This window comes from Hemiscyllium ocellatum, chromosome 30 (assembly GCF_020745735.1).
Source record: "Hemiscyllium ocellatum isolate sHemOce1 chromosome 30, sHemOce1.pat.X.cur, whole genome shotgun sequence".
In the NCBI taxonomy this organism is placed as follows: domain Eukaryota; kingdom Metazoa; phylum Chordata; class Chondrichthyes; order Orectolobiformes; family Hemiscylliidae; genus Hemiscyllium; species Hemiscyllium ocellatum.
In genome coordinates, this window is record NC_083430.1 from 39662752 (window position 1) to 39677516 (window position 14765).

Consider the following 14765-nt stretch of genomic DNA (forward strand, 5'->3'; position numbering starts at 1 on the left):
TTTAGTTCCAAGCTGTTGCTAGGCAAGCTTCAGCACTGGACCCAATCTTTTGAAGTCAAGTCTGTTCATCAATGAAAGCCATAAAATCCATCTCTTCTCTATCTTAAACCTTTGCATTATTTCTACAAAATCAGTAGTCTCTTTGTAAACACAAGGTGGACCACAACAAAGCAATTTTTGACTGTTCAGTTTCAAACAATCACACGGTAAACCCTCAGCCACCTTGAAGATGTGCAAATTAATCCATCCCTTCCAGCTTCCTTCACCTGGTTACTTTTAAGGACTCCTAACATAACTCCACCCTTGAGAAAAGTTACACAATTTCTAAATCTGCTTCATTATGGTGAAACATATATACCATAAACACACAAAAACTCATTGATTCATCCTTATTCATCAATTGCATAAGATTTACACAATTTATTTCCTTTTTTGTAACCTTCAAACTATTCTAGCATGATTACATTCTTGATAACACTTCTAGCAATATAAACAAGTCTTATAAAGTTGAAATCATAAATTTTACATAAACATGTCTAGCTTTTTGAATTTTAAATTTCTCTATTAAAATCTAAGGGATTATAGTTACATATTTTCATTCACCAAAAGATCCTCGGACAGTACCTTCCAAACCCATGACCATTACTATCTGGAAGGTCAGATACATCCAGAACCTCAACCTCAGCTACAAATCTTCTCAAAATTTGCTAACACCCATGAATATTATGTTCCTAGTCTGGTCACCTTGCAATCATATCTATGAAATAGTTATTGAGACTTACATGTTTACGTTTATTTTTGTCATCTGTTTTGCTTTGCATGTCACGTGGACTCAAATAGAGAGCATGCAATTCTATTTTTTTTTACGAATGTTGATTTTATCTGTGTGCAATAGTGCATAAGCTCTGTCATTTCTGCTACATTCTGGTTATTCATTTCCATGTTGCTATCCTGCTCAACACTTGCACTTTCTCTGTATTCCAGTACATATTCCTTCATGGCCTCAATATTTAGTTTTGAATCCTCTCCACTGCCCTGGCTATTCAAATGCCAGGGAAATGGTTCCAGGTGAAGACACAGCTCCTTCTTTCCGAGGACTAGCGCCTCATGAATCAAACTCTATTTCTTCCACACCAGTTTGAGCCATACATTCGATACTTTCATCTTAACTATCCTATCTTAATTTACTTGTGGCTCAAGTAGCAATCCTGAAACCATTATCTTAGTAATGTCTGTACTTGGGCACACAAATCTTTCTGCATCTCCACTATTCCTAGTGTTCCACCATTTAGAAAATATGTTTAAGCTCCATATGGATGTAACCTCACACATGGACACAGGTACATCCAACCATTTTAGTTTTGCAAACTGGCAATCTATCAATGTCCCTTTGCATCACTGTATATGTACTGCCATACGCACATCTATATCATGGGATCACCCACTATATATTCCATCTCTATACGGTGACACAGGACAGGGTGGAGGCACAGAAGAGCAGACATTCAAAATGACCCAACACTGAATCTAGAGTGCTGCAATGATAGCACTCTATACCTGTGTGTGGATTTCCTCGTTGATGGAACGTTTGGAATCTTGCTTCTTCTTCACAGCGAGCAATTCCACCAATGGTCGAATAGTCATTCCCTACCAGACAGACAGATTTAATCAGCATTGTGCAGAAATAACTTCTATCTACCATCAACCAAAGCTCCACAGGTACCAAGAGTTTACAATCATTCATTTTTGCTAATTTTCTGTTGGCATTTTAAACTACAACTGGTGCTTTCATTTGCAACAAATGAAAACTACCATTCAATGAATACCTTTAATGCCGAAAAATCCCAAAATATTTTACACTTCAGTGGTCCAGAACATTCAGCCTCGGACCTTCAGGTGACCATCCTCCAAGGTGGACTTCAGGACAGGCAGCAGAGAAAAGTGGCCGAGCAGAGGCTGACAGATAAATTCGGTACTCATAGGGAGGGCCTCAACCGGGACCTTGGGTTCATGTCACATTACAGGTGATCACCATTGCACTACACACACACACACTCACACGGACACAGGTACACACAGACACACAACACAGACACCCACACACACCCTTATGGACACACACACTCCCACATGCACCCCCTCACAGACTCTGCACTCACTACACACACACACTTTCTCACACTCACAACCCCCACCCCAGACAGACAGACAGACTGACACACAGACAGACAAAGACCCATATGCACACATATATTTTGTGGGGTGAATTTGTACTTGCAGAGTTACATTGTACTTTGCTCAAAGACCGCATGCATTCATGTGGAACTCTGAGCTCAAAAACTGCATGAATTTATGTAAAACTCTGTTATCTCACTTTTTAAATTAGAATCAATCTAAACATCATGGCATAGACAGAGAACACAGGGGGCCAACACCTTCAACATGTTGTCTAGCTATCACCACTGTTAGCAGCTAACCTGAGAATGCAACTTATTTTAAAAAAAGGTTTTGTGATTTACACATGAAAGAAGTGAAACTATCACTGTATTCTAACAGATGAAAGGCTTAACAGACAACCAATTTTTCAATGTATAATTTCAGTAACATCACACTGTGAATTTTTGCTGTAAATTCTGTGTTATGATTGAGTCCTCCACTATCACCGGATGAAGGAGCGTTGCTCCAAAAGCTAGTGTGCTTCCAATTAAACCTGTTGGACTATAACCTGGTGTTGTGTGATTTTTAACTTTGTACACCCCAGTCCAACACCGGCATCTCCAAATCATTCATTTTTGCTAATTTTCTGTTGGCATTTTAAACTACAACTGGTGCTTTCATTTGCAACTACTACCATTTAATGAAGACCTTTAATACCGAAAAATCCCAAAATATTTTACACTTGCAATTTACTTAACTATCAACTCAAACATCAGTGCAAGAGGAAGATTTTCAGGAGCATCTTAAAAAAAAAAGAGGTATACAAAGTAAGAGAGATTTTAGGAGGAAATTCCAGAGCTTTAGACCGAGGCAGCTGAAGGTACATTCTGGATCAGTGGTGCTGGAAGAGCACAGCAGTTCAGGCAGCATCCAAAGCGCAGCGAAATCGACGTTTCGGGCAAAAGCCCTTCATCAGGAATAAAGCCAGTGAGCCTGAAGCGTGGAGAGATAAGCTAGAGGGGGGTGAGGGTGGGCGTGGGGAGAGAGTAGCATGGAGTAGCATGAAAGTAGCTGAAGATACAGCTGACAATGATCCAAGCATTAAAACTGGGGATGTGCAATGTCAAATTCAACTCCCAAGGCTCCAAAATTGGATGACTAGCTGATCTCCAATTTACAGATTACAGGACATTAAGATTATTATGTATATGCATAAAGCTTGCATTATAAAAAAAAACTTGTATGTTGCAAGGCTAAGGTATAACAGTATCTGCCAGTCCATGGAACAATGTCACAACAATCTCACTTCTTGTATTCAATTTCTCAGATCAGATAAAAAAGGGAACTTCTCCAAAACTGTACCAGAACGAATCATCACAGATATTCATGCTGGCTGGCCCATTGCCAGACCTTTCCTCTTGCCCATCACTAACCCTCTCCATTGCTCCATCTCTGGCCTTCTTCGTGACATGCATACACAGCCTAGAGTAGATTTCAGCTCTCCTAAAATACTGCAGCATTATAAGCTCTCTCAAATCTCCTTCATCCATCACTCATACTTGCAATTGTGTTTTGACAACATATCAGTTTTAAAATTCTCACCCAGATTCAAATTCCTCCAAGTGTTGGCTGTATCTCATCTCTTTACCCTCCTTTTGTCATTTATATAAGGAATTTTTAGATGAGAGTTTAGAAGGTATAATCAATAAGATTTCGGACAACACCAAAATTGGTGGTGCAATGGACAGTGCTAGAAGCTTATTCAAGATTACAAAGATCTTGATCAATTAGGTCAATGGGCTGAGAAGTGGCAGATAGAGTTTAAATTTGGATAAATGAGAGATATTACATTTTGTAAAACAATCAAGGGCAGGGCTCATAAAATTAAAATTCGGCCCATGCTCCTTGGATGCTGCCTGACCTGCTGCGCTTTTCCAGCAACACATTTTTCAGCTGATCTCCAGCATCTGCAGTCCTCACTTTCTCCATGGGTACTGTTGTACAACAGAGAGACCTAGGGGTTCAGGTACATAATTCTTTGAAGTTTGCATCACAGGTAATCAGGATGGTTAAGAAGGAAGTTAGTAGGCTGGCCTTCATTGCTCAGACCTTTGAGTATAGGACTTGGAATGTCATGTTGAGGTTACAGAAGACATTGGTGAGGCCTTTTCTGAAATATTGTTGCCCCGCTAAAGGAGATTATTATTAAGCTGGTGAGGATTCAGAAAAGATTTACCAGGATGTTGCCAAGAATAGTGGGTTTGAGTTATAAGGAGAGGCTGGTTAGCCTCCTTCACTGGAGCATAGGAGATTGAGGGGTGAGGTTCATAAAATCATTAAGGGTATAGATAAAGTGAATGACAGGTCTCTTTCCCTGTGGTGGGGAATTTCAATACTAAGGGGCATAATCTTAAAGTGAGAGGAAAAATATTTTAAAAAGACATGAGGGGCTTTTTTATTTAACAAAGAGTGATTCATGTGTGGGATGAACTTCCAGAGGAAGCGGTGGATGTAGGTCTATGTACCATGTTCAAAAAACATTTGGATAAGTACATGTGAGGGATAATGGGTCAAGTGCAGGTAGTATGGACTAGTTTAGTTTGGGATTATGGTCGGCGTGGACTTTTACTTCACTTAGACCGAAGAGCCTGTTTCCGTGTTATATGACTCTATAAATCCTCCTGCACTACAACTCTTCAAGGTCTATGCAGTTTCATTCTGCCTTCCTGCATGCTCCTGATTTGCATTTCACTACCAATGCCCTTGTTTTCCCCAGTCCCCAGCTTTGAAAAGTCTTCCTTAAAGCTCTCTAAATTGTTGTGCCTATTTGTTTACGGTGTGCTCAAACTATTCAGCCAAACGTTTGGCCAGCTGTACTTGTGGCTCAATAACTGCTCCAGCAATGTGCCTTAAGGTGTTTTACTACACAAATTGTTGTTGATCAGCTGAAGTCTCCAGAACAGAGAAAGAGCAACAAATACTGAATTGCTCTTGGTCCACCAATCCACAGCATGCATACAATGAAACATACATGTCCCAGTGTGCGCAAATGTGCAAGTCCCAGCCTTTAAACACAAAATGTCTAAACCTCAGAAGGTGCACACTTCAACATGCACAGAAATGGCAACATGCTCCACCATGTGCACAGATGCCACATACACATTCTAGCACGCAGCAAGAGAACATACCGGTCATAGTGTAAACATGTAAACGCATAAGCTACACACAAATTCGCAAATAAACAAACCTGAACAAAGACAGTGAAGAATATAACTGTGATAATGGCAGTGAGGAACAAAGTTCGAGGGAAAGAGTCACGCAGCAGATATCCAAGTGAGAAGGCGATTGCTCCTCGCAGTCCCCCATAAGAAATTATAAACTGGTCCTTGGGGGTGAGTTTCACAATGCGAAATCTGTTAAGTATTAAAGTGAGACCCAGGACACCTGAAAGAAAACAACAGGTTTACAGGCACAGAATCTTAGTTCAAAATTCCACCATTGTCTGCCATCTTTGGGATTGCTTTTAAAGCCAATGTTGCCAGTTGGTTTAGTTGTGGCACTTTTACCTCAACCAACACTTTGTGGATTTGAAGCTAAGATACGTATTTTCATTATCTAGAGAGGAGGCATGCACATGAGAGGGTGGTGGGTGGTAGGGGGAATGTGTTGGCAGCAGATGATGCGGTGGCTTAGGTACCTTTGTAAAAGACAACAAAAATATTTTATTGCTGAATTACTTCTTCTCTAATTTAGTGATTATAATGCCCAACAGTAAAGAGACTGGGCTCATTATCAACAATTGCTGCAAGGCCAAGGTATAACAGAATCTGCCAGTCCTTGGAACAATGTTACAACAATCTCACTTCCTGAACTCAATTTCTCAGATCAGATACAATTGTCACGTTTTTTTTTGCAAATGAATGCTCGTTTCTTGAATTGATTGCTTCTTTTCAAGAATTCCACTTCTTTGTGCTCATAGCATCAGGGTTCAAATATGGAAACATCAATTCTCCCTTTACAATCCCTTCAATGCTTCCCCCCACCCCACCTCCATGTCAGATTCAGCACCTCAGGTAAACTCTGTGGTGACCAATAACAAATTAACCCTAATAGCTCATGCTTCTGATTTAAATGTGAATTCTTCTATTACGACAGTCAGTTATTATGATCAATGTGTGTTTGATTGGGTTGTCATGGAAAGCAAGCAAGCCAAAGACCTCAATAAGAAGCACCAGGGTGTGGGGGAGAGAAAGCAATGGAGTCAATCAGAGGTGAGGCTGCATCAACTGTATCACTAGATAGCCATGCACTGTCACCTAAATGTGCAGTACCTTTTAGGTCTTACCTAGGACTCGACCAATCAAGCAGAACATCACTGTGCAGCTTATGAAGATCCAATCCCACTGATGCTGACCAGCAAGCGTTGAAACACCCAAGAAGATAAAGATGAGTGTTTCACTCACGCTGCTCCACATCTTTAGGAAATACTTAATAGTGGTATGAGACTTATGAGAGATGTTTGCCTCCACATAAGGACGCATGATCACTCCACAGGAAATGAGCCTGAAAAAACATAAACCAACATACAAATTAATTACAAAAACTGATTGTGTACATGCTGCCCTCCTCAAACAGTGCTCCCAACCATGTGACAGGAAACAGCAAGAAACATAATGTCATCAGCAAAAAAAATGTATCTTGTGTATCTGGAGGAACATTCTATCTTTCTAATCTTCCAGAACCAACCAACATCAGAACTGCCAGTCTCTCAACCCTCTAAAAGTTCTACCCACCTGCCTTCAAACACACACATTAGTGTGCATTAGTTCCATCTGTCCTTCTCTCTCAACAGCGACACCCCCCCCCACCCCCCCCACCCCAACAAACGTTAACATCCAGCCCCCTGGAACAGTGTGCCCTCTGCCAATTTCACTTGGAACAGTCAGTGCTCCCCCAACACATACAAGTCCACTTTTCAGATGGTTGGCCCATTTGCAATCTGAAACTCCCCCACACAGAGCAGTATGCAATTCCCCCAAATCAAACATTATTCAAAACATTAGCCTGTTCACATCCATCCAAATACACCATCTCTCAACTCCAGATGCGGTTGACCCTTGATGTCTAAAATGTCCTAGTAAGCCATAAAGTTTTATCACATTGGTACAAAAAAAACCCACTATTGATGCAGAGGGGACTCAGCACAATCCTTTCAAGGACAATCAAAAAAGCAATAAATACTTTCATCTCAAGAATAAATGAAAGACAGCAGCCTGCATTGCCTTCAACAGGAATTGTGTGCTTACTGATCCCTGCACTGCTGCAACAATCTGACTACCAGCAGTAAGTGCACATTCCCATCAAAAGCCATTAAGTACTTTAGACAAAGGAATCACACACACAAATCAATGCACAAAATTCAAACAGCTTGTATCTCACACAGGAAAGCATCACTGACCGCTTAATAAGTTTGAGGACACTTACGCCATGATTCCTGACAGATGGAAGATCTCCGAACATAAATACGCCATGTAGCTGTAGAGGAAAACGAAGAGAGGCTCGATAACACGTATACGTGATGTAAAACGAGAGGTGAAGGCAGCGATAAGCCCATAGAAAATTCCAACAAAGATGCCTCCGAGAGCCACCACGAAGAAGGACAGGATTCCTAGGATAATCTCCTTGGCGCCAATTTCTGGATCACTGGCATATTCCTCAAGGAGGTGATAGAGCACCTGCAAAATTAACATTTGGACGTGCAGTCACATGATAAGAAACAAAAATCCATCCTGAGGCAGGAATTGCTTAGGCAGCTTCTGGGGCTCGGGGTTACAGGACAAGTGGTGCTGATACAATAGGGTATGCTTGGGATGCCATGAGGATGGAGGGATGCTTTGAGCACCATGAAGAATGTTGGGTTGGGCAGTGGTTGGGGCACAAGAAAAGAGGACATCTGGAGTGAGAGAAGGTTATGAGGCAATTTGTTGAAATTAAGTTCCAGACATAACTTACTATACTCACCACAGTAACTGCATCATTGAGCAGAGACTCTCCGAATACCAGGATGTGCAACAATTCATTGATGTGAATCTCTTCAAATACAGCTAGCACAGCCACAGGATCCACAGCAGAGATGATGCTGCCAAACAGTAGATTAGGCAGTAAGGTGATGTGTTGCAGTCCAGAGCCCTGGATCTGGCACACCGCGAACAGTAGTAACCCAACAAAGGCAGCATTCCATAGAGTCCCAAGCACGGCAAAGCTTAGGATAGTTCCCAGGTTCTCACTGAAAGGTCGGGTGGGTAAGAAATAGCCGGCATCCAGAATGATGGGTGGAAGGAGATAAAAAAAGAATACATCCGCTTTCAAAATGGGTGGGGTTTCTCCAACGGCCTTCAGGAGACCACCCACTATCAGACCCACACACACCAGCACGCAGCTCTCTGGTACTATCGATGAAACCTTTGGGAGGAAGTGAAAACCTAAAAATACAAAACACTCATCAGGGCACTGGCAAGATATTCCAGATAATAATACATTGACAACACCAGAGAGGACACAATAAATACAGGATGCAACAGAGAAAGAGTGAACGTGCAACAGACCGTGAACAGAAATTTATCAAAATGTTAAACCTACCTTTAACTCAGCAAGCTGCATTTATATAGTGTAACATACAACTCCATGGAGATGTAAAGACAAGCAGAGTGGGACTGGAAGGAACAGAAAGTTTAATGGCATTAGCGAGTAAGGTCCACAGAAACAGTAATGGGGCAAAAGGATTGTTATCTGAATGTGCAAAATACTTGTGATAAGATAGATGAGCTAGTGGTACAGATAAAGGTGAATGGTTCAGATTTAATGACTCTTACAGAAACATTACTACAAGATGACAATATCATAAAATAAATGGTCAATGGAAATGTGATAACATTTCAAAAGATAAGGCAAATGGTAAAAGAGACAAAGTCATCCAGACAGTAAAGGATGTCAAAAGAACTATAGGAAGAAAGAACCTTGAATCAAAAGATCAGACAGTAGAAATGTTAGAATTTACTCAGAAATATTCTGAAAAGTGTCATTCTCCAGGCCTACGGTTTTCATGATATTGACCTACACTTTTGAATATGTGCCAAAGTAACTCAAATATATTTCTGAAGGGTTGGCTAATGTGGTGCCATTATTTAAGAAAGGTAGTGAGGAAAAGCTAGTGAACTAATAGACTGGTGAGTCTGACATCAATGGTGGGCACATTGTTGGAAGGGATTCTGAGGGACAGGATTTACATGTATTTGGCAAGGAAAAGACTGATTAGGGATAGTGAACATGGCTTTATGTATGGGAAATGATGGCTCCCTAATTTGATAGAGTCTTTTGAAGTGGCAAAGATGATTGATGAAGGCAGCATAGTAGACATTGGCTGTACGGATTTCAGTAAGGTATTTGACAAGGTTCCCCATGGTAGACTGGTTAGCAGGATTAGATCACATGGAATACAGGGAAAACTAACTATTCGCATACAAAATTGGCCTGAAGGTAGGAAATAGATGTGGTGTGGAGGAATACTTTTTGGACTGGAAGCCTGTGACAGATGGTATGCCACAAAGATTGGTGCTGGGTCCATTGATTTGTCATTCATATAAATGATTTGGATGTGAATATAGAAGGTATCATTAGTAAACTTTCAGATGACACCAAAATTGATGGTGTAGTGGACAACAAAGGAGGCTACCTCAGAGTACTTTGGGATCTTGGTCAGGTAGACTGAGGAGTGGCAGATGCAGTTTAGATAAATGTGAGGTGCTACATTTCAGTAGGGTAAATCAGGGCTGGACTTAACCATATAATCAAGCGGGTTAAAAGGGGTCATGAAATAGTTTTAGTGAGCAGAATTAAGGAGAATCCCAAAGCATTTTATTCTTATATAAGAAGCTGGTAACTAGAGAAAGGATTAGCCCACTAAAGGATAATGAAGAAAAGGTTGCGTGTTGAACCTGAGAGAATGGGTGAGATTCTGAATGATTATTTTGCATCAGTGTTCACTGAGGAGAAGAACATGATGAATGTTGAGATTAGAGATAGAAGTTTGATTAGTCTGAATCACGTTGGCATAAGTAGGAAAGATGTGTTGGGTATGCTAGAGGTTATTAAAGTGGACAAATCCCCAGGACCGGATGGGATCTATCCCAGGTTACTGAGGGAGGCGAGAGAGGAAATAGTTTGGGGCCTGACAGATATCTTCGTGGCATCCTTAAATACAGGTGAGGTGCCGGAGGACTGGAGGATTGCTCACGTTGTCCCCCTATACAAGAAGGGTAGTAGCGATATTCTGGGTAATTACAGACCAGTGAGCCTGGTGTCGGTGGTGGGAAAGTTGCGTGAGAAGATACCGAGGGATAGGATCTATTTAGAAAAGAATGGGCTTATCAGTGATAGGCAACACGGTTTTGTGTGGGGGAAATCGTGCCTTACCAACTTAATAGAGTTCTTCAAGGAAGTGACCAAGTTGATGGATGAAGGAAGGGCTGTTGATGTCATATACATGGACTTTAGTAAGGCGTTTGATAAGGTAGACTAATGAAGAGAGTAAAGTTATATGGTGTGCAAGGTGTTCTAGTTAGGTGGATAAAGAACTGGTTGAGCAGCAGGAGACACAGAATAGTAGTTGAAGGGAATTTCTCAAAATGGAGAAAGGTGACCAGTGGTGTTCCACAGGGGTCAGTGCTGGGGCCACTGTTGTTTGTAATATACATAAATGATCTGGAAGAGGGCACTGTTGGTATGATCAGCAAGTTTGCAGATGACGAAGATTGGTGGAGTAGCAGAAAGCATAAGGGACATTCAGAGAATACAGGAGGATATAGATAGACTGGAGAGTTGCACGGAAAAGTGGCAGATGGATTTCAATCCAGACAAACGTGAGGTGATGCATTTAGGCAAGACTAATTCTTGAGCGAATTATACAATGAATGGAAAAGCCTTGGGAAAAGTTGATGGACAGAGAGATCTGGGAGTTGTTGGGACAAGACTTCTGTCTCCGTGTTCGTTTGGAGGAGAGAGACACCAGGTCTGATTAAAAGTATAAGCAGTTTTAATGAGAGAGAATCGTACACAGTACAGTGAGGTGTCTAGCTCACTGGAGAAGGCGCGTTCTGATTCTATTGTTCTGTTCTGCCTAACTTCTTAGCCCCCTCGCACCTCAGTGCTACATCCTTATTTGGTAATATGCAGTATGCTAGTATGTCATTGGTTCTTACCTGATAACATTCTATTACCTCAGTTTGAGCTACGTGCATTTTGACACGGCTCCAATGTCCTGTTATCTCTCACCCTCCCTGGGGCCTCTTCAGGCTATGCCATCAGCTTTTCAGTCTGCTCTTAGTATAACATAATGGCTTACTGCTGCCTAGTGAAGCTAACAAGTTCCAGACTTGCTAATACTACCTTACGTGAGCACTACCTAACAATAAAGTTTCTTACACTACCTAACCTTAATAATGCTTCCCAACAGAGTGCAGGTCCATTGCACCCTGAAGGCTCTGCACAGATAGAGTGGTCAAGAAGGCATATAGTATGCCTGCCTTCATTGGACAGGGTATTGAGTATAAGAACTGGCAAGTCATGTTAACACTGTACAAGACATTGGTTCGGCCGCATTTAGAATACTGTGTACAGTTCTGGTCTGCACATTACCAAAAGGATGTGGATGCTTTGGAGAGGGTGCAGAGAAGGTTTACGAGGATGTTGCCTGGTATGGAAGATGCTAGGTATGAAGAGAGGTTGAGTAGATTAGGTTTATTTTCATGAGAAAAAAGGAGATGGGGGGGGGGACCTGATGGAGGTTTATAAAATCATGAAGGGTATAGACAAGGTGGATAGAGACAAGCTTTTTCCCAGGGTGAAGGATTCAATAACGAGAGGTCACGCTTTCAAGGTGACGGGTGGAAAGTTTAAGGGGGATACACAGGGCAAGTACTTCACACAGAGGGTAGTGGGCGCTTGGAACAAGTTGCCAGCAGAGGTGGAAGAGGCAGGCACGGTAGATTCATTTAAGATGTGTCTGGATAAATGCATGAGTAGGTGGGGAGTAGAGGGATACAGATGCTTAGGAATTGACCGACAGGTTTAGACAGTAAACTTGGATCGGCTCAGGCTTGGAGGGCTAAAGGGCCTGTTGCTGGGCTGTAAATTTTCTTTGTTCTTTGTTCTATAATGGTAAGGCCCTAGGGAGTGTTCACAGTTCCTTGAAAGTGGAGTCGCACGTAGACAGAGTAGTGCAGAAAGCTTTAGGTAGACTTGCCTTTATTGATCAGTACATTGGGTATAGGAGTTGGGAGGTCATGTTGCGACTATACAACACAATGCTTAGGCCACATTTGGAACAGTGCTTTCAATTCAGATCATGCTGCGATAGGAAAGATGCTGCTAAACTTGAAAGAGTTCAGTGAAGATTTACAAGGATGATGCCAGGGTTGGAGGGATTCAGCTATAGGGAGAGGCTGAATTGACTGGGGCTATTTTCTCTGGGCTGAGGGGTGACTTACAGAGGTTTATAAAATCATAAGGGACGTTTTAGATTCATCTTAGTGATAATTTTCTGATGCAAGAGTCTCTTTCAGACTCATGATCACTACTTTTGACCTGACTTTCACCTAATTCGGCCAGCCCACCAAACCTCATTTCTTGGCTACACTTTCCACTCTTCCAACCAATAGATTCCTTTGAACGAGTCACCCAAGTATCCACTCTGAGTAAATCTTCTGTGGATATGATTAATCTCATGCACATGACCATCCTTCAGACAACTATCACACAGAGTTTGATTTACTACATTTAGTTCCTCAGGACCCTCACCATAAAACACAAATATTTGAAGGCACAAATTTTATGATCTGTGCAAAGTCCAAGATTTTTAGGTATTTCCATTTAACACAACTGAATCTTAACAGGTTGATTGCCATGTGTAATTATTACCTATTGTAAACTATGTTATTAGCTGGGCTTTTCCATTCCTCAGAATTCTCTCTTCTACAGCAAATTAAATCTCCTGAAGTGAATTCTTAGATGATCTGACAACATACTGCATTTTTTTTGAGACTTTACTCTTTTGTGAAGCATTTAAATATACAGAAAAAAATAAAACTAACTACAGTATCTTCTCCAGTATAAGACCAGCTTATAGATTAGAAGATAATGTAGGATTTCATATACACCAAACTGCATCCTCCAAGATCTGTGCATGAACCACTTCAAGTCACTATGTCAGTTTGTGGTTAACAAGTCAATGCTTATGCACTATTTCATCAAACATAGAATGATCTTTTTTTACTACTAAGAGAATTTTCAACTGCACGACTGTGCAACTCATGTTTTCACATGCAGCATTGTACTCACCATTAGCAAACGTATCGCAACTTGCAGTCAGATACTTGGCTGGTTACCCAGATCATGTCCTTACCCACTTTTTCAAAATCTTGTTCATAGTAATCTTCTAAGCTATGTTTGTAGAAATACTTAAATCAGACAGCCAGATCAATAAATTGCAGGATGAAAGTATTTCTTGGTTCTATTTTTTCAGATCAATGACAACCATCTTGTGGTAATGGAAGTTTATAATGGAAAAACACAGTCTACTTGAGTACTTTTACCGAGAACACTTATCTTTGTCAGCCTGTATTAGTTAATAAGAAATGTGAGCAAATTGCTTTTAACTTTAAGACAATGCTGTTTTCGTATCCTGAGCATCAAACTCCAACAATACCTGACTAACACCAATGAGAAGCACCAGGTTTTGCATCCACAAACAAATGCAAAATACTGCAGATGCTCAAAATTGAAAATAAAAACTGACAACACTAGAAAAACTCCAGAAAAGACATCAACCCAAAAGGTTAATTCAGCTTCTTTCTCTACAGACACTCCCAGATCGACTGAGTCCTTCCAAATTTTATGTTTTCATTAAAAACAGGGCCCTCCTGAATAAATGAAAGATCAGTGGTTTTTCCAAAAATTGCTTAATTAAGCTCCAAATGAAGTTTAAGCCTTTTTTTCATAGAATGTTTAATAAACAGCCGGAACATGTGGACACTTTACAACCTGTGCAGCCAACTCTCTTAAAAGGCCACCAAATGCTGGATCAGCAGCATCAACTCAGACTTCTCAAAACTTTGGGGGTCAGTATTTGACAATAAAGACCTTCACAAGTCAACAAACATCCCAGTGTGGAGAACAATTGCTGTCATGTCCCTCCTATATGGTACTGCAGTGAGATCTGGACTGTGCATCAGCAACAAATAAGAGTGCTAGAGAACTTCCATAGGCAATGCCTCTGCCACACCTTCCATAATCAATGGGAGGACAACACCAGAACTCTCTACGTGAAAAGGTACTGCAGACAGATTCCTTGAATCTTTTTTAAGGCAGAGGTAGATGGATTCTTGATAAGAATAGGGGTGAAATGTTTTGGGGCATAGGTGGGAATATGGAATATTCAGATTAGCCATGATCTTACTGAATAGTGGAGCAGGTTTGAGGAGATTTGTGGTCTATTCAGTCTTAATTTCAGTTTTTCAAAGTCACCTTCACAAATATTCAAGGAAAAATTTTAG

At 41.0% G+C, this 14765-nt stretch overlaps 1 protein-coding gene across 1 annotated transcript in view; it reads right to left on the bottom strand.

The window, feature by feature from the left end:
- Positions 1 to 14765, bottom strand: part of slc9a1a (solute carrier family 9 member A1a) — a 53453-nt gene that overhangs the window by 22841 nt on the left and 15847 nt on the right. The window contains exons 2-6 of the mRNA XM_060847654.1: positions 8179 to 8639; positions 7642 to 7892; positions 6503 to 6720; positions 5405 to 5601; positions 1558 to 1647 (exon numbers count right to left, since the gene is read on the bottom strand). Coding sequence (XP_060703637.1) covers positions 1558 to 1647; positions 5405 to 5601; positions 6503 to 6720; positions 7642 to 7892; positions 8179 to 8639 — 1217 coding nt within the window. The remainder of the gene's footprint in view (positions 1 to 1557; positions 1648 to 5404; positions 5602 to 6502; positions 6721 to 7641; positions 7893 to 8178; positions 8640 to 14765) is intronic.